The sequence below is a fragment of the Eumetopias jubatus genome, unplaced genomic scaffold (assembly GCF_037043125.1).
Source record: "Eumetopias jubatus isolate StellerSeaLion01/CBP00866 unplaced genomic scaffold, mEumJub1_p1.0 scaffold_7, whole genome shotgun sequence".
In the NCBI taxonomy this organism is placed as follows: Eukaryota; Metazoa; Chordata; class Mammalia; order Carnivora; family Otariidae; genus Eumetopias; species Eumetopias jubatus.
In genome coordinates this window covers 70,974,087-70,996,889 of record NW_028274813.1, presented here as the reverse complement: position 1 = coordinate 70,996,889, position 22,803 = coordinate 70,974,087, and the positions used below count along the sequence as shown (strand labels likewise).

Here is a 22,803-nt window from a genome sequence, read left to right as displayed (position 1 = left end):
AATGCCGCTTTTCTCTGGGGGCTCCATCTTCTCTCTTCTCTGCTCCCCATGCAGAGCTCTAGATGCCACCATCTTCAGTCAGACCTCTACCCAGACGTCTGTTCCCAGTGGAGCCTTACTCAGGACCCGATACCGTCTCACCTCCAGCATCAGCCCCATCTCCTGCTCTTGGTCTGGACCTACTGGGAAGACCAAGGGCCCCTGAGATCTCTCTGAGTCTAATTTCCAGAGCAGCGAGTGAGAAGTGAAATGAGCTAAGGATTGCCCTCCTATGGGCTCTGCCAGTGCTGGTGTGTGTGTATGTGTGTGTGTGTGTGTGTGAGAGAGAGAGAGACAGAGAGAGACAGGGAGAGACAGAGAGAGACACACCCACAGAAATCAGCCTTTTTGTTAGGCTGAAGGGAAATGTTCAGCATGAACAACAGCTCTTCTTGCACCACCAGAGGCCTCACTAGCCCAGAAATTCCATTTCCTACCCTCTCAAAGGGAGAGCCACCATCTGCAGACAGTTGTCAGCGTTCTTGTTCTGGGCTGTAAAACGGCCATCGGGGGCTTTTCCTGGGTTCGTTTCCCCTGTGGCCAACAGTGAAGCAAACAGATATAGGTGGGAAAAGCCACGTCAAGTCAGGGGACAGAACGTCCCCCTATTTCATTGCTGGATCACAGATTACTAAACAGGAGATTTGCAACTCTTAGTGGAGTATGAAGAACTTAACAAAGTCTTGTCTGATCAGCAGGGACTTCATGGGAAGATGATCTATGGGACAGAATTCCAGAGAAAAAGCAGGAGGTGGGTAGGCAGCTGAGGGTGAAGGGGCCCAGTATGTGAGGAATTTATTAAAAAAATAAATAAATAAAAATAAAGATTTTATTTATTTGATAGACACAGTGAGAGAGGGAACACAAGCAGCGGGAGTGGGAGAGGGAGAAGCAGGCTCTCCACTGAGTAGGGAGCCTGACGCGGGGCTCAATCCCAGGACCCTGGGATCATGACCTGAGCCACAGGCAGACGCTTAATGACTGAGCCACCCAGGCGCCCCTAAATAAAATCTTAAAAAAAAAAAGGGATGAAACATGAATCTAAAACAGCAGATCTCTCTCCACTGTGGGTCACCTGACCAGTCCGAAGAGTAAAGAGAGAGGTTAGAGCATCTGTTACTTTAATGAGAACTGTGCCGCTTGAGGAAGGGATGGACCATGCTTCGTTAGAGTGGAATTAGAGCTGATGTTTTTACCTCGGGTTTGGAACTAAGCTGCAGTATAGACCAGGCCAGGTGTGAGCTGCACTTCCTTTACTAATAGTGTTTATGCCCAATTAAATCCAGCATCCTGGGGGGAGAAGGAAGATCACAGATAAAGTAGGAAAATTAATTAATGAAAAATTGAAAGGTAAAATATTAAAAGGCAGCAACCCTGTAAATTAAGAAAGGAAATGTCTGGATTGTTGCTTCCAGGCATTAAAAAAATATCCTCATTGGTGATTAACCAGCATAGTCAAAGAGGCTGCTACAGGTAAAAATATGCCCAGGTCAGGGGCGCCTGGGTGGTGCAGTTGGTTGGGCACCTGACTCTTGGTTTCGGCTCAGGTTGTGAGTGGGCTCAGGGTTGTGGGATTGAGTCCCGTGTGGGCTCCATGCTCAGCGTGGAGTCTGCTTGAGATTCTCTCCCTCTCCCTCTGCCCCTCCCGCTCGTGCTCTCTCTCAAATAAATAAATAAATTTTTAAGAAAAATATGGTCAAATTGGCTGAGTGAGGAAAAAGAGAGGACACTGGATGGCAAGAGTTAGATATCAACTAGAAGTAAGGTTACCAAAACACTAAGAGGGACTGAGAGCTACTTAACAACAACAACAACAAAATCCAAACTTTTAATTGCTATGCGTAACACGAATATCACTCAGTGAGTTATCATGGAGTGTGCATATTCCTATAACTGCTCCCCCACTCAGGAACTGAACATTACCAGCTCTCCAGAAGGCCCTCATTCCCCAACCACGTGCCTTGTCCTAAATCCTGCCTTCTCCATCCTCAGCAAAGGTAACTGCTACCTTGACTTTGAACACATACATTGGTTTTGTTAGTTTCTGAAATGGACTAACACAATAGGTCTTTTGAGTCTTGTTTTTTGTCTCCTTCTCAATAATATGCTTGTGAAGTTCATCCATGTTATTGGATGTAACAGCAGTTATGTTTTATTGTGGGGTGTATCCCATGTACTTGTATCATACAGCAGTGGTATTTATTCATTCTACTGTGGATGGACTTTTGGATTGTTCCCAAGTATCCTGTCATTATAAGCATTCTTGTTCATGCTTTATGATGCAGGTCTTTCTTTTGGCTATATTCCTAGAAGTGGAATTGATAGGTCAGAGGATGTGCATGTTTTGTTTCTCATCGGATGCTATCGAAGTGGTTGAGTCTGTTTACACGAACTCCAGCCCTGTAGGAGTGTTCCTGTTGCCCTCCTTGGCAGTACTGATATTATCAGTCCTTATTTGTAGCCATTCTGGTGAGTGTGTAGTGGTATTGCATTGTGGTTTTAATTTGTATTTTCCTGACAGCAAATGAGGTTGGGTGCCTTTCATAATGTTTATTGGCCATTTGGATATCTTGTTTTGTGAATTTCTTATTCAAGTCTTTTGTCTGTGTTTCTATTGGATGGTCTGATTTTTTTCTTATTGCTCGACAGGTATTACTTATAAGTTCTACATATGGGATACAAGGATTTTCCTCTACTCGAGATTTGCTTTTTCATTCTCTTAAAGGTGTCTTTTGATAAACAGAGGTTCTTCTTGTCATCCAATATATCATATCACTTTTCCTTTGAGACAGTAGTTCTTAACTGGAGGTAATTTTCAGATAAAATACAGGACATCTAGTTAAATCTGAATATCAGATAAACAATGAAACAAATTTAATATAAGTATTTCTCAGATAATATTTGGGACACATACTATTTTGCTGTTGTTGATCTGAGATTCAAGTTTAACTGGGTGTTCTGTTTTTGCCCCCTAAATCTGGCAACTGTACCCCCAGGGGACGTCTGACTGTGCCTTGGAGACATTTTTGGTTGTCATAACTGGGATAGTTTTGGCAGTGGTAGTGACATCTAGTGGGAGGCCAGGGCAGCCCCCATAACAAAAATGTATCCAGTTCATAATGTTAGTAGTGCAAGGTGGAGAAACTTACTTCTAAGTTAGTGGTTTTTGCGTGCCTTGAAGAAATCGTTCCAAACCCCAAGGTAAAAAGGTACTCTCTTGTCACATTGTCTAGAAGTTGTATTGTTTTACCTGTCATGTGTGGACTGCCTAGAATAGATTTTTCTGGGTTTGTGAGATGAGGTCAAATTTCATTTTCCCGTGGATATTCACTTGGCCCAGCAGTACGTACTGAAAGGACTGTCTTTTCCCACTGTCCTGCGGTTGTTCTTTTATCATAGTCCATAGGTGCATGTGTCTCTTTCTAGAGTCTATTCTGTTTTGTTGCTTTAATTGATTGTCTTTGCCTCAACATCACATTGTACTAACTACAAGAGATTTAATAAATCTTGATTGCTGGGAGTATTTTAGTCTGGGTTTTCCCAGAACAGACCCTGATACAAAGATTTGAGTGCAAGGAATTTATTTGTGATGTGACTCCTGGAAGCGTCAACAGGGGAGTAGAGAGTAGAAGTAGAGTAGGGAAGGAATGAGGGAAAGAAAATACAGGGTGTGTTACTGAGCAGATCAGCGCTGTGGACACCCAGAGCTTCATGTCACCTGGGACTTTTGGGAGATGGTGTAAGACAGTGCCTCGGAGTTGTCTCACCAGCAGAGTGATGACACTGGGTTAATTACCCACCAATTTCCATCCCTTATGGGGTGAGGCCACTTGAGGGGCCGCTTCTCATCTGCTGTGTGCCCTGGCTGAGCATGCTCTTACTCCAGAGAAAGCTTTTAGGGAAAGAGCTGTGGATGACCAGAGTGAGAAGCCTTCTGTGGAAGCACCCTTCAGTGAGCAGTGATGGAGTAGGGACAGTGTCAGTTCGGGTCCCCTCCTGCCCCACATTGAGTTCATCTCACCTTGGCATTGATTCTTCAAGGGAGTGGTCATTTCAATTTATATAAAAAGTACATATATATATATATATATATATTTGGTAACTATCTATAAGAGATATTATTTAAAAAAAGATTTTATTTATTTATTTTAGATAGAGAGAGAGAGAGAGAGAAAGAGAGTGAGTGGGAGGGGCAGAGGGAGAGGGAGACAGAGAATCCCAAGCAGATTCTGCGCTGAGCATGGAGCTACATGTAGGTCTTGACACCATGGCTCCGAGATCACAACCTGAGCAGAAACCAAGAGTCCCACACTTAACTGACTGCACCACCCAGGTGCCGCATATAGGAGACATTATTTTAAGGTACTGTCTCCCACCACCGTGGGAGCTGGCAAGTTTGAAATCTGTAGGTCATGCCAGTAGGCTGGAAATTCAGGTAAAAGTTGATGTTGCAGTCTTGAATCTGAATTCCTCAGGGCAGCCGTCTAGAAACAGACAGGTTTTCTCTGTTGCCATCTTGAGAATTCCTTCGTTGGGAACCTGTCTTTGCTCATAAAGCCTTCACCTGTTGGGATGAAGCCCCCCTGCATTATGGAGGTTTACCTAGAGTCTACTAATTTAAAAGATTTTTTAAAAAAGATTTTATTTATTTATTTGAGAGAGAGAGAGAATGAGACAGAGAGAGAGCATGAGAGGGGGGAGGGTCAGAGGGAGAAGCAGACTCCGCGCTGAGCAGGGAGCCCCATGTGGGACTCGATCCCAGGACTCCAGGATCATGACCTGAAAGCAGGTCATGAGCTGAAAGCAGATGCTTAACGACTGAGCCACTCAGGTGCCCCTAAAAGATTTTTTAAAAAAGGTTTTATTTATTTATTTGAGAGAGAGAGAGAGAGAGAGAGAGAGAGCACGAGCAGGGGGGAGGAGCAGAGAGATAAATAGACTCTGCCCTGAGCAGGGAGCCCAAGGCAGGGCTCGATCCCAGGACCCTGAGAGCATGACCTGAGGGGAAACCAGGAGTCAGATGCTTAACACACTAAGCCACCCAGGCGCCTCACAAAGTCCACTGACTCAAATGTTAATCACTTTGTAAGGACAGGCTACAGTCCCTTCAGTGGCAGCTGGTCCTAGGGTTATCATGAGTAGTTGTCTACCTCCTCTGTCACCTATCCCCCATCCCCCGCCCTGCTCCACTCCATGGCCAGCTCTTCTGTTGGTTTAAATTGTTTACCCACTAGGGTAACCCAGACCTTTATCTCTGAGGTTCCTGGGCTTTTTTTTTTAGGGTAGAGTTGCTACAGCTACATGTTTCCATTGTCACTTGGCATAGAAGCCCCAAGGAGTGCCTCATACTCCTCCCTGCCCTTATTATGTGGCAACAACTCTATCTTTGTATAATAATAAGGGTGAGTTATCCATGTCAGTGGGGTAAGTTCACTGTTGCCTAGGGATTCACTCACGATCAAGACAGGCTTGACATGACAGTTGGCAGCCATAACTTTAGATTTAGTGGAACCCTTACTATATCCTCCGTTCTGGTGGAAGCAAGTCCCCCAGTCTATGCCTGGGAACCAGGGCTTTTAATTCAGTTGGTGTGATCACAGTCACTTGATGTCCCAAGATCAGATACTCGTGTCTATTAGGGTCCTTCCACAGTCTGCAGCTCCTGTCCCGCAGCTACAGCTCGAGCTAGTGGAGGTGGAGCTTCAGCTCTCCTTCTGTGTTCCAGTAACCGTTCCTTACCCAGCCCCCTTCATGCCAAAGGGACAGTGGTGGCCTCACACTGTTGCCAGCTCTGGGATGCATGACCACCCCCTATTGGTTTCCTGTTCCCTTTGCACAAAGATCCTCCATTAGACTTTTCCTAAATTACCCTGCGTGATTGTGCCATCTGTCCCTGCTGGGACCTGACAGACAGACCCTTTGACGATAAAGGCTCAAAGAACACGTTGATGTAACTGTTTCATGGCCCAGAGGTGGGGCTGGTAGTGGAAAACTTGCAGTTGGTCATGCTGCACTTTTCAGAGCCTGCAAGCCCAACACAGGTAAGCTCATGTGTGAGACAAAAACCAGAGAAGATTGTCATCAGGAAAACCATCACGAAAACTAGCAAAAATCTCAGCTTCCTGGCTACCCTACCCTCATCCTAATTGATGAGGAAATGAGCTCAAAGTAAAGCAGCCAATTCCTCTTCTGGGGAGCCATGGTGTTTCCTGGCCCTAAAGCCACGTAACAGAAACAAAAACACAAAACTCCAAACACTTAAACTAACCAAATAAATTGAAAGTACTGAAAGGTTGAGTAAGGACAGAATCCTTTCATCATTTAATCAAAAACAAACACTCAGTAGGGGCACCTGGGTGGCTCAGCCAGTTAAACGTCCGACTCTTGGTTTGGGCTCAGGTCATGATCTCAGGGTCCTGGGATTGAGTCCTACGTTGGGTCCACACTCAGTGGAGAGTCTGCTTGAGGTTCTCTCTCTCCCTCTCCCTCTGCCCCTCCCCCACTCATTCTCCCTCTCTCTCTCTCTCAAATAAATAAATCTTAAACAGACAAACAAACAAAACATAGACTCACTAAATAGTGGCCCCAGTCATAAATCGCATAATCTGGGCAGAGATCTGTTAGCTTCTTCTTAATCTCTTGTGGCCTGGTGGAGGGATGTTCAGTCAAGGGATATTTTACAGTGAGAAGAGGAAAAGTCCAGGGTCTTCCCAGGAAAAACAAATCCTGCATTACATTACACTGAAGTTTTGAATTTTCCCACATGATTGAAAGTTTTTGAAAACAAATTTTTAATGAATTCTAAATATTCAATCTTGTGAATTTACCATCTAAACTTGGCTCTGCGGCCGGGATTCCAATTTTTCAATTATTAACGATGCTGAGATTAAAATCTTCATTCACGAATCTTTGTGTAAGACATTATCTCTGATTACTTCTTCAAGACGAATTGCTAGAAAGAGTTTCCTTGGGGCGGAGACTCACTCTGCCCTCAGAAACCAGGAGAGCTATCAGCCTCAGGCCCCCATTGTACCTGTCCCTGTTCTCTTGCCCTGGCTTCTTTCCTCCAGCCAGTCCCTCAAATGGCAAGACCTTGTGCTGGATAGACTCTAGGCTTTTGACTTCCTACTGGTTTTGATGAAGCCCTTGTGGCTGGGTGTTGCTCACGCAGAACTTGGGATGCTATCCCTCCTTTTACCTGCTCCAGCTCTCTGTTTTGTAGCAGGGAGCGAAAGACAATCTTCTTTGCATCTCTGACTGGAAGTTCCACAGATGGTAGGTCTTCTCTTATCGAGGTGGACTGTGAGGAGGGCCCTATGTGGCACCAACTGCCTTCCCTAGATCGAATATTTAAACCAGTGGTTCTCACTGAGGATGATTCCTGCTCCCCTGCCCCCTTGGGGACCACTTGGCAATGCCCTGTGAAACTTCTGGTTGGCAAAACTTAGTGGGGAAGGGTGCTACTCCTGGCACCTAGTGGGGAAAGGTCAGGGATGCTCTAAACATCTGACATCTTTGCTTGTGATTCACACTGTTCTTAGTGATTCTGAATATTACTAGAGAAAATACGAATTGGTATAGAGTAGATGATTATAGCAAGGATCTGGTGTAACATCTTGTTTAAGTCGGAAATACCGATCCTGCCTCTCCAGGGATTCCCTCTCCTTTTTTTTTTTTTTTAAAGATTTTATTTATTTATTTGACAGAGAGAGACACAGCAAGAGAGGGAACACAAGTAGGGGGAGTGGTAGAGGGAGAAGCAGGCTTCCTGCGGAGCAGGGAGCCCGAAGCAGGGCTTGATCCCAGGACCCTGGGATCACGACCCGAGCCGAAGGCAGACGCCCAACCGACTGAGCCACCCAGGCGCCCCTCCCTCTCTCTTCTTTTTTTCCCTAATTTTTCTTCATTATTTCCTCTCTGTCTCTCATACTCACCCCCCTCCCATGTCCCAACTCCTTCCAAAGCTTGTAGGCTGCTTAGGCTGGGGCTGATTGCTCTGTGCCAGGAGAAGGGAAAGTCAGAGAGAGGACATACCCTCAAGTCTGGAAGCTGCATCTTTATTGAGGTTTACTGAGGACACTGTGACCTGGAGGAGGATTCTTGGGTCTGAGGGATGTGGCGGGGCCTCAGCAGAGACCAGAGGCAGCTCTGGAGTAAGTGGCACAGAGAGCCTGCTCAGGTCTGGTTCCAGATTTCCCCTTGGGCTGGCCCAGGCTCCGTCCAGGCTTAATTCTCCTTCAGGACCTCATTGATCCAGGGCCGGTAGTGGGAGATTCGGGTGAAGACAACAGGGGGCTTTGCATTCTCCTGTCCATAGGAGACAATACCCTGGGCCACCCCAGCACACAGAAGAGGGCCCCCTGAATCTCCCTGTGGGACAGAGAGAAAGAGGGTATAGAGAGAGAGAGTGAGCACAGAAGGTGAGCAGGGAAGTCATCCACTCCTGCCTGTGGGTCCCAGTTCTGAGTCACAGAGAGACCTCTGGTCAGACCCAGCAGCCCTGGCTTCTCATGGGGTTATATATCTCGGTATGCTGCCCCTTTCCCTTTCCTTCTTGCTACCCTATGTGCGCTGGGCAGCAGCCTGGGAGGGATGGTCAGAGACTGCATGGCGGGGAGAGGGGGATAGATCTGCAGAGGGGCAATTCCAGTTCCTTAGGCCTGTGATCTGAAACCCTGCTGCTGGCTGACAGTCTTCCCACCCCATCTCCTTCCAGGAGACGTTCTAGACCCCAAACAGTGATTTGTGGAAAAGAACCCATGTCGGAGGGTCACCTTAAATGCAGTTTTTTTCTTCCTGGGATTGCCAACACACAGCTGGAGGTTGTGGTCAAAAGCTAGGTAGTGTCTACAGGCCTGGGGATCCATGAGCCTCAGCTTCACCTCTTGCAGAGTGTCAGAGCCTGATCCATTCACTTGTCTTCTTCCCCAGCCAGCCACCCAGCACATTCTCCCGGGTGGGATGAAGTTGAACTGGGGTGGGAGGGGGAGTGTCCCCACGGCCAGGGTCAGGTTGGCTTTCTCCTTCAACTATGAAGGGCATGAAGTGCTGTCAGTACTAGAAAGGGGTGACGGGGTATCACCACTTTGGGTGGAAATTTCCCTTGGAGGAAATCAGGGGAGGACAGGGCAAACAGTTTCACATTAGAACTACCCCCAGTGGGGTGACTTGGTGGGGTTGGAGTCCAGAGGCAGGTTGGGGAAATTTCAGGGCAATGGGGACCTGAAGGAGAAAACTAAGAGAACAGGAAGTGCAGAAGGGGGAAAAAGAAGTTATCACCTTCAGTAGCATGATGTCATGGAGAATAGTAAAGTCATTGTATTTTGGGTGAGGGAATTGTTTTATGACCTCAAGCTTCTGCCACGTGTCTTCTTTCTTTCGTATGTTATGGGCTCCGAGGGTGACCATTATGAACCTGTGGTGAGGGAGAAGGAAAGACAAGGAGCGACAGTGATGGTCTGTTTCTCCTGGGATGTGCCCACTCTGAGGAAAGGGAACTGGAGTCTATCACGGGGGTTACTGGACTCTCACCTCCCTTTTCCTGGGCCACTTGTGGCATTTGGGGGGTTCAGGTTTCACTCAGGGAACAGGGACAATTTCCAGGACTCTTGGGAATTGCTGGGGACTGGGCCGGCCATGGAGGACCCACGGGACAGGGTTAGCTCTTACTAATTCAGGGAGCCCTATATGAGGGCCAGCCCTCCAGAGCAAGAGATACCAGAGGAAAGGGGGACGTGGTGGAGTCCCTGGTAGACCCTGTTCTCTGCCTCCCATGGAAAGGATGGGTGAAATCCCTGAGAACTAAAGGCCAGTGTTCTTGGAAAGGGCAGAGAGGAAGCGGCCTGGAAAACTGGGTGGGCCCCTGAAAGTCACATATATCATAGGTGGGGGTCGGGGAGAGGGGAGCTACTTTTAGAGGAAGTACACTTGGATAGGGCCTCCTTTTTCCTCTGTAGGGTTGCTGAGCTCACAGTGGTTGAAGATCAGGGCATCCATCAATTATGGGCCCAGTTTCCTTAAATTCAAGTCTTGCCTCTCCCAGGCCTGGGACCCCTCCTCAGGCCACCCAAGCGTGTGTCCCTGGCTGCTATGCTGGCTGCCTATCTCCTTTCCGGACATAAACCGGACCCTGTTGTGTCACCTTCCTGCACAGTGAGCAGCTGTCAGCACGAAGTTCCGTCTTATCAGGAAACCACCACAAGACATCAGATGGTTCTGGGGAGTGATGATTTCCAAGTGGGCCATGTAAGGGCGGGAGTGTGGCTTGCACTCTGTGCCCCCGATGATCTCCCCTGGAACAGAGAGCCCCCAGGGCCTGAACACGGAGAATGCGTAGGCTGGGCTGAAGTTGGGAATCTCATCCTCACCCTGTACTCCGCCCGTCTTCCCCCTCAGGAGGCTCTGGTATCTGGTCTCCCCACCCACAACCTCCCATATAAATTCTCATTCCTTCTTCCAGGTATAACAGCCAATCTGGCCGCAGATGCCATTCAGGCATTTTTCACCTCGGATTTCCACCGCTCCCACACCGCCCGTGCCTTAATGCTCCTCTGTGACCATGCAGGGCAGGCTCTCCGGGTTCCTGGCTTGACCTTCTCCACCGGTCGTGAGCAGCATCACAGAATGGCCACATTACACGGTAAAATGTAGCCCCGAAGCTCAGAGGGTGAAGAGAACATAGGACCTTCTACGCAGTATCTCACATTATAGCACGAGAAGATGCCCCTCTTCCTCCCACCTGTTCTGGGCTTTCCCTGCTCAATGGGGTTCCTTGTCCCCTGGGGAACTACCATAGGCTGCAGAGACGGGGTGGGCGTATCCCAAGTGGAACTTCACTCTGGACTCCTGCAGAGAGATCCTGAGACCTTGTTTAAGAGTCAGCTATATTCAGACTAAACTTTGTTTTGGGGCTGATCCTGTCGCTTCCAGAGGGAAGGACCGCAAGACTCACCAGCTTCAGCTCTGCAGCATAGGAGAAGGAGTAGCAGGGTGAGAGGCAGATGATGCATCTTCTCAGAGAGGCTGCCCCAGGCAGATGCTGCTGCTATTTTCCGGTCTTGGGTTTTTATAACGCCAGCAACGAGCGAAGGGCTGGGCTGGTCACCACGGGAACTGTGTGGTCATGGTTTCTTCTCCCATCCTCAGCCAGCAGTCTGAGCTTTCAACCGTGGTGGCTTATCTGGGGAGCGGGGGTGGAGGGACCCTGTCTTTCCCAGCTAGGGCAGTTTGTTAAAGCCTCTTCAGAAACATGGGTTGGGAGAGTCCTTATGCGGAGCATCCAGAAACATATGTACTTTTATGGCCCACAGCAGGAAATGTGTTTTGCAGAAGGACCCAATGCACATAGACGTGTGCGTGAATACATGAGCACAAACATGCACACGTGCAACTGAATCAGAAGTTTCAGGAAACAATATTTATCCTGCTCACGTGCAGTACTTTCAGTTTCTATTCCATTCCGTTCCACTCCATATTAAAATATGAACAGCACCCCACTTAAAGGATGATTACCTGCAGTCTGAAAACCATTGATCTGGATCTCTCGCTTCCTCTGAACCGAATGTTCATTGGCAGAAGATCCACGGAGAGTAGATGTGAGACGGGAACAGACCCTACGGTAGGACTTTACATACATTATCACAAGTGCAATTGGAATTGGAATTCGCATTTTTTGAGACAGCCTATGCATCATTTATTGTCCCAACTCTTAGATATATTTGCGTAACGTCCCTGTGAAGTAGGTATCACTAGCTCAGTTTTATGGATTGGCTTTTGAGGCTTGTGGTTCAGAAATAGATTTTCCTGATTCCAAATCAAGGGCCCTCTCTGCTCTACCACTGCAGAGAAACAGAGAAATGGAGCCCCACTGATGGGGCTGTAGATGGAGTCCCGTCCTGTAGCCCTTCCCCAGTCGGACCCAAAATGAGAGGAGTAAACAAAGGAAGCATTTCTAGTTTTCACTCATGTGTGAGAAGTTGAGAGGTAGGTAGTCCAGGGCTAAGGTGGTAGTTCCACGGCATCATTAAGGCTCAGGTTCACCAGCATTCAATTTTGTTTCACCTGTACTGGAGGAGGGCAGGAGAATGAAATAGGTACAGCTCTGGTCAGGGGCCAATTTCAGAAATAAAGAGGGCACTCTCTGTCCATATTTTCTTCCTTGCTCCGTCATGTGTGTATTTGCATATTTGAACCGATTTCCTTTTTCTCTGTCCTCTGCCTTCCTTCTGCTATTTTATATATAGGATGCTGTTGGTGGTGAACCTTCGCTTTAGTCCATGGTTTATAGGATATCAGTTTGGGGATCTGACTAAATTAGAGGCGGAATGGGTATTTACTTGGAGCTGAAGGCAGTTAAGTGCTGAGACTGGCTTATTTCATTTCTGGGGAGAGTCGAACCTCATTTTCCTTTGTACAAGAGATAGTGAGGATTACGTTCAATGAGGGCACTTTCGTTTTAGGAAGGTTACTTATGGAGAAGTTCATGTTGGGCAGCCAAGTGATGGACTGTGGTGGGCATTTGCCATGTATGTGGTGGGTCCTTAGTGTCTTTTGAACACTTTTCCTATATTAGGGGAATTCCCAACCATAATTCTTGCTTTCCTAAGGTGGAATCTGTAAACTTCCTTTCTCAAATTCTCTTGCATCTAGGCCCCAATCTTGTGACTTAGACTCTGCCAATCAGATGGGTAGGTTTACAGTTTGATTTAGAAGGTGCAACCTGAGGGAGTAGGCACCATGTGGAATTACTTTTTCTAGTGAGAGTGAGTGGCCGAGGGGTCTGATTTTGGGGGAAAAATTAGTTATGGTTCAGATGTCTGCTGCTGCCTGTATATAGGGTCTGGGCCAAGCCCATGGGCTGTGAGGCCTTTGTTGAAGAATCCTGCGGGGTAGTTCAACATTGTTTCTGGCTACATGGCCTCCACATCTGATTTCACAGCATCTGAGGGAGATACTGACTCTGTATAAGGAAGAATTCACTAATAATCTGTTGTTACAACATGAATGTGCGAGGAGGGGAGTTAAGTGATTTCCCCATTGCTGAAAATAATAAACAGAGGTTGGACAGTCTTGTTTAAGATTCACAGTTGGTGGAAAGGAAAGGGTTGGGCCTGATATAAAAACACTGGCATTTAATGACGGCGGCGTTCCTTGGCCACGATGAGGCTGACCAAGGGATCATCCCTTCTCTGAGTTCCTGAGACATTTATCATCTGTGCCGTGGTTCACTTTGACATTCAAGGCATGCAGCCGGCTTGCAGTTTGACGGGAGGGCTTGAATCCTGCTTCTGCCACTTAATGATCTGTCCGACCTTAGCAGAGTCCCTTAAGTTCTCAGCCTTAGTATGACCTCTGTAAAATATTAAGAATGAGGTGAAACAGGGCTTTCGGAGAATTAAATAGAGTATTAAATGAAAAATGCCCCAGGGTTGGTCCTTAAGAAATATTGATTTTGTCTCTTTGTGTTATCTCTTGTGCTGCCATGTCAACATTTGATAGGTTAGTGGTGCCTATGTCCTCAGGGAGGCTGTTTATCTTTTCCTCTGAATCCGCCCTAAACATGCTACAGATGAAGCAGATGTACCAGACTCTAGTCATGTCTGCTTTGTACCAAGTCTTATTTTATTCTTTGAACTTTGAGCTGCCAGGCTGTTTCTTAACCTTGTGCTTTGAGTGATAGCTGTGGCTTTCTTGATTGAGCACGTGACTGAGTGGTTTTAACCGTTCAGTTGCCATGTAGGGATATAACTGCTGTCAACTTTCACGCCTGTTGAAGTCTCTTGTAAGAACTACTGTGGAGACGGACAGCTGATGGTCCCGGCTCGTGCCATCTTTTTTTTTTTTTTTAAAGATTTTATTTATTTATTCATGAGAGACAGAGGAGGAGAGAGAGAGAGAGAGAAGCAGAGGGAGAAGCAGGCTCCCAAGGAGCAGGGAGCCCGACGCGGGACTCTATCCCAGGACCCTGGGATCATGACCTGAGCCGAAGGCAGACGCTTAACCATCTGAGCCAGCCAGGCGCCCTTTTATTCTTTTCTTAAAATTTTTTTATTGTCATGTTAATCACCATACATATCATCATTAGTTTTTGATGTAGTGTTCCGTGATTCATTGTTTGTGCATAACACCCAGTGCTCCACGCAGAACGTGCCCTCTTTAATACCCATCACCAGGCTAACCCATCCCCCCACCCCCTCCCCTCTAGAACCCTCAGTTTGTTTTTCAGAGTCCATCATCTCTCATGGTTCATCTCCCCCTCCGATTTCCCCCCTTCATTCTTTCCCTCCTGCTGTCTTCTTTTTTTTTTCCTTAACATATATTGCATTATTTGTTTCAGAAGTACAGATCTGTGATTCAACAGTCTTGTACAATTCACAGTGCTCACCATAGCACATACCCTCCCCAATGTCTATCACCCAGCCCCCCATCCCTCCCACCCCACCCCCACTCTAGCAACCCTCAGTTCGTTTCCTGAGATTAAGAATTCCTCATATCAGTGAGGTCATATGATACATGTCTTTCTCTGATTGACTTATTTCACTCAGCATAACACCCTCCAGTTCCATCCACGTCGTTGCAAATGGCAAGATCTCATTCCTTTTGATGGCTGCATAATATTCCATTGTGTATATATACCACATCTTCTTTATCCATTCATCTGTCGATGGACATCTTGGCTCTTTCCACAGTTTGGCTATTGTGGACATTGCTGCTCTAAACATTGGGATGCACGTACCCCTTCGGATCCCTACATTTGTATCTTTGTGGTAAATACCCAGTAGTGCAATTGCTGGATCGTATGGTAGCTCTATTTTCAACTTTTTGAGGAACCTCCATACTGTTTTCCAGAGTGGCTGCACCAGCTTGCATTCCCACCAACAGTGTAGGAGGGTTCCCCTTTCTCCGCATCCCCGCCAACATCTGTCGTTTCCTGACTTGTTAATTTTCGCCATTCTGACTGGTGTGAGGTGGTATCTCATGGAGGTTTTGATTTGGATTTCCCTGATGCCGAGCGATATTGAGCACTTTTTCATGTGTCTGTTGGCCATTTGGATGTCTTCTTTGGACCCGGCTTGTGCCATCTTGCATCTGACTGACACAGCAGTGCCATGGAGCAGACACGTAGTGCATCCTTTATGGCATGGGCTGCATTTTCCTGAAGCAGGCTGGAGCTCTCTGTGCTTGCCTCCTTCTGTGGGTGATGTTCCCGAGTAACCAAGGTTTTCTTTCTTTTTTAAAATTTTTTTAAAAGTTTTTAAATTTAAATTTGATTAGCCAGCATATAGTACATTATTAGTTTCAGATGTAGAGTTCAGTAATTCATCAGTTGTGTATAACACCCAGTGCTCATCACATCACAGTTACCCCATTCCCCCACCCACCTCCCCAAACAAGGTTTTCTGAACTTCACTGCTACTAGCTTACATTCAGTATCTACAAAATAATTTGCAAGGATATAAGCTGATTTAGTCTAGTATACCCTGACCTCCATTCCTAACATGCTACTTCTTTTTTGAATGACTATGCTCAGCATGATTTTTTTCAGTGGACAGAGTATGATGAATGGAGAGGTCCTGGAAGATGACCCCAAGTTGTTTTTTTTTTAATTTGATTTTATTATGTTATGTTAGTCACCATTCATTACATCATTAGTTTTTGAGGTAGTGTTCCATGATTCATTGTTTGCATATAACACCCAGTGCTCCATGCAGTACGTGCCCTCTTTAATACCCATCACCGGGCTAACCCATCCCCCCACCCCCCTCCCCTCTAAAACCCTCAGTTTGTTTCTCAGGGTCCATAGTCTCTCATGGTTTGTCTCCCCCTCTGATTTCCCCGCCTTCATTTTTCCCTTCCTGCTATCTTCTTTTTTTTTTTTTAAACATATAATATATTATTTGTTTCAGAGGTACAGGTCTGTGATTCAACAGTCTTACACAATTCACAGCGCTCACCATAGCACATACCCTCCCCAATGTCTATCACCCAGTCACCCCATCCCTCCCAACCCCCACCACTCCAGCAACCCTCAGTTTGTTTCCTGAGATTAAGAATTCATATCATATGGTATCATATCAGTGAGATCATATGATACATGTCTTTCTCTGATTGACTTATTTCGCTCAGCATAATACCCTCCAGTTCCATCCACGTATTTGCAAATGGCAAGATTTCATTCCCTTTGATGACTGCATAATATTCCATTCTATATATATATACCACATCTTCCTTATCCATTCATCTGTTGATGGACATCTGGGCTCTTTCCATAGTTTGGCTATTGTGGACATTGCTGCTCTAAACATTGGGGTGCATGTACCCCTTTGGATCACTACATTTGTATCTTTGGGGTAAATACCCAGTAGTGCAATTGCTGAGTCGTAGGGTAGCTCTATTTTCAACTTTTTGAGGAACCTTCATACTGTTTTCCAGAGTGGTTGCACCAGCTTGCATTCCCAACAACAGTGTAGGAGGGTTCCCCTTTCTCCACATTCTCGTCAGCATCTGTCGTTTCCTGACTTGTTAAGTTTAGCCATTCTGACTGGTGTGAGGTGGTATCTCATTGAGGTTTTGATTTGGATTTCCCTGATGCCAAGTGATGTTGAGCACTTTTTCATGTGTCTGTTGGCCATTTGGATGTCTTCTTTGGAGAAATGTCTGTTCATGTTTTCTGCCCATTTCTTGATTGGATTATTTGTTCTTTGGGTGTTGAGTTTGATAAGTTCTTTATAGATTTTGGATACCAGCCTTTTATCTGATATAGATGACCCCAAGTTTTGGAGTGGGAGGAATGTGTCTCATGGCCTCACACAGGCTCTTCAGCAAGAACCACTGCCCACCCAACGTGGCTTTTTTTGGCTATCCTTCCGCTATATCTCTTTTCCATTTTCCATTCCTGCGACAGGCTGGTGTTTGAGGAGGGAGAGTCTTAGGGTGCCCCTTCTCATGAGTTTGGGCAAGCCCCTTTCCCTGGCCCTTTCTCGTCTGACCGCTGCGATGCTACCACTCCCCCATGGCTCTCAGCATCGGTCAGGTTGGCCATTGTCTTCTGCATCTCAGAATTAACATTCTAGCCCTGGCGGCCTTCGGGAGAGATCAGAGAGGCAACGACTGTTATTTCCATTCCAGGGGTCCACGTGATGCTCATTTAATCTGTGGTAGTTGCCCATGGGAGAGTCAGGGTCTGGAGGCTCAGCCCTACTCCTCACGGTCTCCATGCTGCTTCCTGTGGGCCATGCAGTCAGGGCGGCATTCCTGGATTCAGAGTGGCTTGTCTTCTGATAGTCCGAGAGTGGCCTGGTATCCTCTTTCTAGTGGGATCACTGCTCTTTGTTGAGGGTGTCTCATTTGTCTTGTTTTTTCGCCACATCCTATGCTCTTAGTTGCAAGGAGATTCCTTTTGTTCCTTGAGTGGCAGATGCTGCGCAACTATAGGCAGATGCCGCGCAACTATAGGCAGATGCCGGGGAGGCTGGCGGGGGCAGGTGTGAGGGGAAGTTACTCCAGACGTCAGAGACACCCGCTGTACAGCGGCGGCAGGGTGGAGGACGGCCAGCCCTCCAGGTGTCCCAAGAGTTTTCATTGCTGCTTTTGTGTCCAGGTTTTTGTAATTATGAATAGAGCTGCTATAAACCTCTGTGGACAGGTTTTTGTGTGAACTTAAGTTTTCATTTCTGTAAGATACACAGCCAGGCATAGGATTCTAGGTCATATAATAAATGTATATTTAGTTTTCTAAGAGAACGCCGAACTATTTTCTAAAGTGGCTGTACCATTTTCCACTCCCCTAGCGATGGATGAGTGCTCATGTTGGTCCACATCTGTGCAAGCCCTGGGTTTTTCAGTACTTTTAAAAAAATATTATTTATTTATTAGAGAGAGAGAGAGAGAGCACACGAGTGAGGGGAAGGGGCGGGGGAGAGGGAGATGCAGACTCCCTGTTGAGCAGGGAACCTGGGAAGGGGGGGGACTTGATCCCAGGACCCCGGGGTCATGACCAGAGCTGAAGGCAGACACTTAACCAATTGAGCCACCGAGGTGCCCTTCAGAATTTTTAATTTTAGCCATTCTAACAGGTGTGTAGTAGTGTTTCATTGTGTTTTTAATTTGCATTTTTCTAATGGCTAATGAAGTTAAGCATTTTCATGTGTTTATTTGCCACCCATAAATACTCTTGGATGAAGTCTGCTCATGCCTTTTGCCCGTATTTTAACTGGGGTTTTGTTTTCCTCCTGGTGAGGTTTGTCAGTACTTTATACATTCTGGATAAAAGTCATTTGTCTTTTTTCTTTCAGTCTGTAGCTTGTCCTTTCATTCTCTTAACAGATACTTTCTGTAGAGCAAAGGTTTTTAAATTTTCATGAGTCCAAAAGAAGTTGATGCCTTCTTTTATGGATTGTGCTTTTGGTGTCATGCCTAAGAATTTTTTGCTTAACTCCAGATTATGAAGATTTTCTGTTTTTTTCTAAAAGTTTCATAGTTTTACATTTAATTTTATGATCCATTTTGAATTAATTTTCGTATAAGATATGACATTTAGATTGAGATGGTTTTTGTTGTTGTTGTTGTTGTTGTTTTTTTTTGCATATGGTCTCATGAGAATTAAATGAGGCAAAGCAGGTAAAACAGTGCCCCCAATAGAAGTTAGTTCTTGCCCTTAAATTTTGTATGGCCTTGGGGTAAATGACCTCTTCATGGATATGATACTGACTCCTAGAGAATGCAGACCTATAAGGGTGGAGGTATAGCTCACCTTACATTTCTTTCGGATCTTTTGGGTGAATTACAAGTCCACAGAATGATTATCAACTTCACCCATTGTCAGCTTTTTATAAATGTATTTCCTTGGGATCTAAATTTTCCTCCATCCGTAACCCTGGCTCTCACTCTGGTATTGAGGAATAGAAATGTCCTTGGGGCACATTGTTGGCTCAGTCGGTTAAGCGTCTAACTTCAGCTCAGGTCATGATCTTGGGGTTCTGGGGCTGAGCCCCGCATTGGGCTCCCCACTCAGCAGGGAGTCTGCGTCTCCCTCTGCCCCTCCCTCTGCTTGCGCTCTTTCTCTTTCTCTCAAGTAAGTAAATAAAATCTTAAGAAAAAAATGTCCTTTATGACAGTGACCTTGAGTAAAAATTCATTTGAACTATCTAGAGGCCGAGAGGAGGCCAGCCACGAGCCATGACCGCTCTCAAATGTGGTAGCCGGGGCTGGGACTAGGGCACAGCAAGAGAGGCACATAGGACACACTGTTGAGGAGATGCTCACTCTCCCCTGCAAGAGCCTCTCTAAGCGACTGTCTCCTTAAATTTTGCACCCAGGTGGCTTTGGCTTTCTTGCCTCACTCTGAGGCCGGTCTCCTGCAGGGTGGCAGCAGTGTGCTTGAAAGATAGGGTAGCCCATGGGGTGGGCTCAGGAGCAGCGAACAGTAGATTGTGAGTACAAGGTGGGAGTGAAACCCTGCACCTGTTATTCTAATCACTGTAAAAAAATAAAAACAGAACAAAAGAATTTTCTGAAGCAGGCTGGAGCTACACTCTGTAAATGTGGTTTTAATAAGCTCTTTATCGCACTCACTGCGGATTCTTTCCTTGATATGTTGGAATGGCAAAGCTTTTTATGAATTTAATGCCCCCTCCTAATATAAAAGACTTATTAAAGTAAATAGTGGGGAGGTGAGTGGGAGGATGGAGTAACTGGGTGATGGGCATTAAGGAGGTCACTTGAAGTAACAAGCGCTGGGTGTTATATGCAACTGATGAATCACTAAATTCTACCTCTAAACTAATAATATGCTATATGTCAATTAAATTGAATTTAAATAAAAAATTAAAAGAGTAAAGTAAATGGTGATTTTTGGAGAAAAATTTAAATTCCTAAAACTCTGCCTTAACTCCTGTATTCTACAGTTACTATTACAAAGTACCACCAAGTAGGTGGCTTAAAACGATAGAAATGTATCTGCTCACAGTTCTGGAGGCTAGAAGTCTGAGACGAAGTTGTGGGCAGTGTGGATTTCTTGTGAGGGCTGTGACGAGCAATCCGCCCCGTGCCTCTCCCTAGCTTTGGGGATAGCTGGCAATTCTTGGCGTTCCTTGGCCCTCAGATGCATCATTCAGTGTGTGTTTTCACCCCGCCTTCTCCCTGTGTGTGTGTCTTTCCCGCTATGAGGACTCGGGCCATATTGGATTAAGGGCTCACCTGACTTCTGCATGACCACCCTCTTCAGGGTGACAACTGCTTCAGTGTGGGCCCATGCCAACCCCCTACACAGCCCAGGACTGCGTGAGGGGGGAAGGTGCCAAAGGAACTGTGGGTGCAGGAGGGACAATTCCCAGGTTCTTGGGGGAGGGCCTCACCCTTGGGGGGGTCAGAGGGGCAATTATCTTCCTGTTGGGCTTTTTGACCTGGGCCCCCACAACCCTGGCTCTGGAGGAGCTGGTTCCTCAGCGTTCCCCTGTGCACCGCCCTCAGCTGTCCAGAACCTTTCTTCCCGTGAGTTTGGGCAAAGCCGTTTTATTCTGATGGTTTCTCCTGCTGACCCTGTGGTGCTGAGACTCTCCTATTGCTCTCAGTGCCAGTCAGGCAGGCTCATTCCATGGGCCCTCTTGTCCCTACTTCGGAACTAACGCTGTAGGGATGATGATGTGCTTAACTTCTCTGTGTGGCTGGGCCACAAAGTGCTCTTTCCACGGCATGGGTTCATGGCATGCTTGTTTGGTTGGCATTGGTGGCCATGCTTGGTCAGTGCCTGTCAACCCCTTCGGGTCCAATTCAGCGTGCAGACTCAGTCCAGCTCCCTGTGGTCTCCACAGGCTGCAGTATTTCTCGGAGGCCAGGCTGGCAGGGTAGCCTGACCACTCTCTCCACGTCTCCAGTTGCCAGCTTCCTGGGAAGGAAAGCTGCCCTGAAAACGTGCTGTCTCAAGGGGTCAGGAGTGGGTGGGGCCTTAGCAGCAATTCAGCAAGTGCTCTGGTCTCCTAAGCAAACATTATGCATAGTGTCCCTGTTCCTTTTTCATATTTTAAAACTATTATTTAATTATACAAATATAAAAGGAGATTTGGGGCTAAAAGAAAAAACACATTTTTTTTTTTTATTGAGAGAGAAAGAGAGAGTGCGTGCAAGAGGTGGGGAGGGGCAGAGGGAGAGAGAGAATCTCAAGCGGACTCTGTGCTGAGCTCAGAGCCCAACAAGGACCACCGGGGAGGAGGGAGGGGGGAGGGAGGGGCTCGATCTTATGACCTCGAGATCATGACCTGAGCTGAAATCAAGAGTCAGGCACTTGACCGACTGAGCCGTCCAGGTGCCCTGAAAAAACACATCTTTTAATTACCATTTCCAGCATACGTTCTTTTATTTTTGGGATCTTTCCAGGTTTTCTCTTTTCTTTTCTTTCATTTTTTAAAGGTTTTATTTATTTATTTGAGATAGAGAGAGAGAGAGAGTGAGTGGGCCAGGGGAGGGGCGAGGGAGAGCGAGAGAGAGAATCTCAAGCAGACTCCTCTAGGAGCCTGACGCGGGGCTCGATCTCAAGACCCTGAAACCATGACCTGAGTTGAAACCAAAAGTCGGCCACTTAATCGACCAAGCCACCCAGACACCCCTGGTTTTTTCTTTTTTAAAAGGTAATTAAAATTTTTTTCATAGTCATGTTTTATTCATACCACATATATATCACAAATTATATTTTATACATTGTGTGACCATTAACAGATCTATTATTATTTTTATGAATTTTTCTTTTAAATCATAAAAACTGTAATATTTGCTGTTGCTTTTATATTTATGTATTTAGAGTGCTTTTCCCCAGTCCTTTTTATCATCATATGTCTTCAAGTTTCCCTCTATTGTCCTTTCGTTTCAGCCTGAAGGGCTCCATCTAGCTTTTCTTTCTTTTTTTTTTTGTACTTATGGATTTTTAAAAAACTGAAGTGTAGTTGACACATAATGCTATGTTAATTTCAGATGTGCAACAGAGTGAACTGACAAGTCTCTACATTACGCTAAGTTCACAAGTTTAGCTGCCATCTGTCACCAGGCAAGGCAATTACAATACCCTTATTCCCTGTGCTGTGCCTTTCATTCTCAGGACTTATTCATTCCATGACTGGGAGCCTGTATCTCTTCTCCCCTTCACCCATTTTGCCCATCTCCCCACCAAACTCCCCTCTGGCAACCGTCAGTTTGGTTTCTGTATTTATGGGTCTGTGTCTGCTTTTTTTGGTTTGTTTGTTCATTTTGTTTTTTAGATTCTGCCATATGAGTGAAATCGGATGGGATTTGTCTTTCTCTCTCTGACTTATTACACTTAGCATAATACACTCTAGGTCCATCCACATTGTTGCAGGTGGCAAGATCTCATTCTTTTTTATGGGTGAGTAATATTCTGTGTGTGTGTGTGTGTGTGTGTGTGTGTGTGTGTACTATATCTTCTTTTATTTTTCCTTCTACCAATGGACACTTGGGCTGTTTCCATATCTTGGCTACTGTAAATAATGCTGCAATAAACATAGGGGTGCATGTGTCTTTTCATATTAGTGTTTTCATTTTTTTGGGTAAATACCCAGTGGTGGATTTACTGGTTTATAAGGTATTTCTATTTTTAATTTTCTGAAGCACCTCTATTGTTTTCCACAGTGGCTGCACCAATTTACCCACTTAGGCCTGTTGTACACAGAGAGTTAGTTTATTATCAGTCTTGTATATTATGCTTGCTTTATTTTACATCTGTACTCATCAGTGGCAAAGCTGGAAACCCCGCTCTGT

At 46.0% G+C, this 22,803-nt stretch overlaps 1 protein-coding gene and 1 long non-coding RNA gene across 3 annotated transcripts in view; one reads left to right on the top strand and one right to left on the bottom strand.

Moving 5' to 3' along the window:
* Positions 1 to 8,080: 8,080 nt before the first annotated feature.
* On the bottom strand, positions 8,081 to 11,408 carry LOC114217787 (chymase). Of its 2 annotated transcripts, XM_028114730.2 has the most exons (5): positions 10,991 to 11,407; positions 10,181 to 10,331; positions 9,319 to 9,454; positions 8,814 to 9,068; positions 8,081 to 8,409 (listed from the first exon to the last, which is right to left on the bottom strand). In XM_028114730.2, exons 1-5 carry the CDS (start codon positions 11,046 to 11,048, stop codon positions 8,266 to 8,268), a joined length of 744 nt encoding a protein of 247 aa, XP_027970531.1. In that variant the 5' UTR covers positions 11,049 to 11,407; the 3' UTR covers positions 8,081 to 8,265. The 2 variants fall into 2 exon arrangements, with proteins under 2 accessions (XP_027970531.1, XP_027970532.1); XM_028114731.1 differs by lacking the exon at positions 10,181 to 10,331 and having other exon boundaries at positions 10,991 to 11,408.
* A 103-nt stretch (positions 11,409 to 11,511) lies between these two features.
* Positions 11,512 to 22,803, top strand: part of LOC148163914 (uncharacterized) — a 114,634-nt gene continuing 103,342 nt past the window's right edge. The window contains exon 1 of the long non-coding RNA XR_015768520.1: positions 11,512 to 11,656. This is a non-coding gene — a long non-coding RNA (uncharacterized LOC148163914). The remainder of the gene's footprint in view (positions 11,657 to 22,803) is intronic.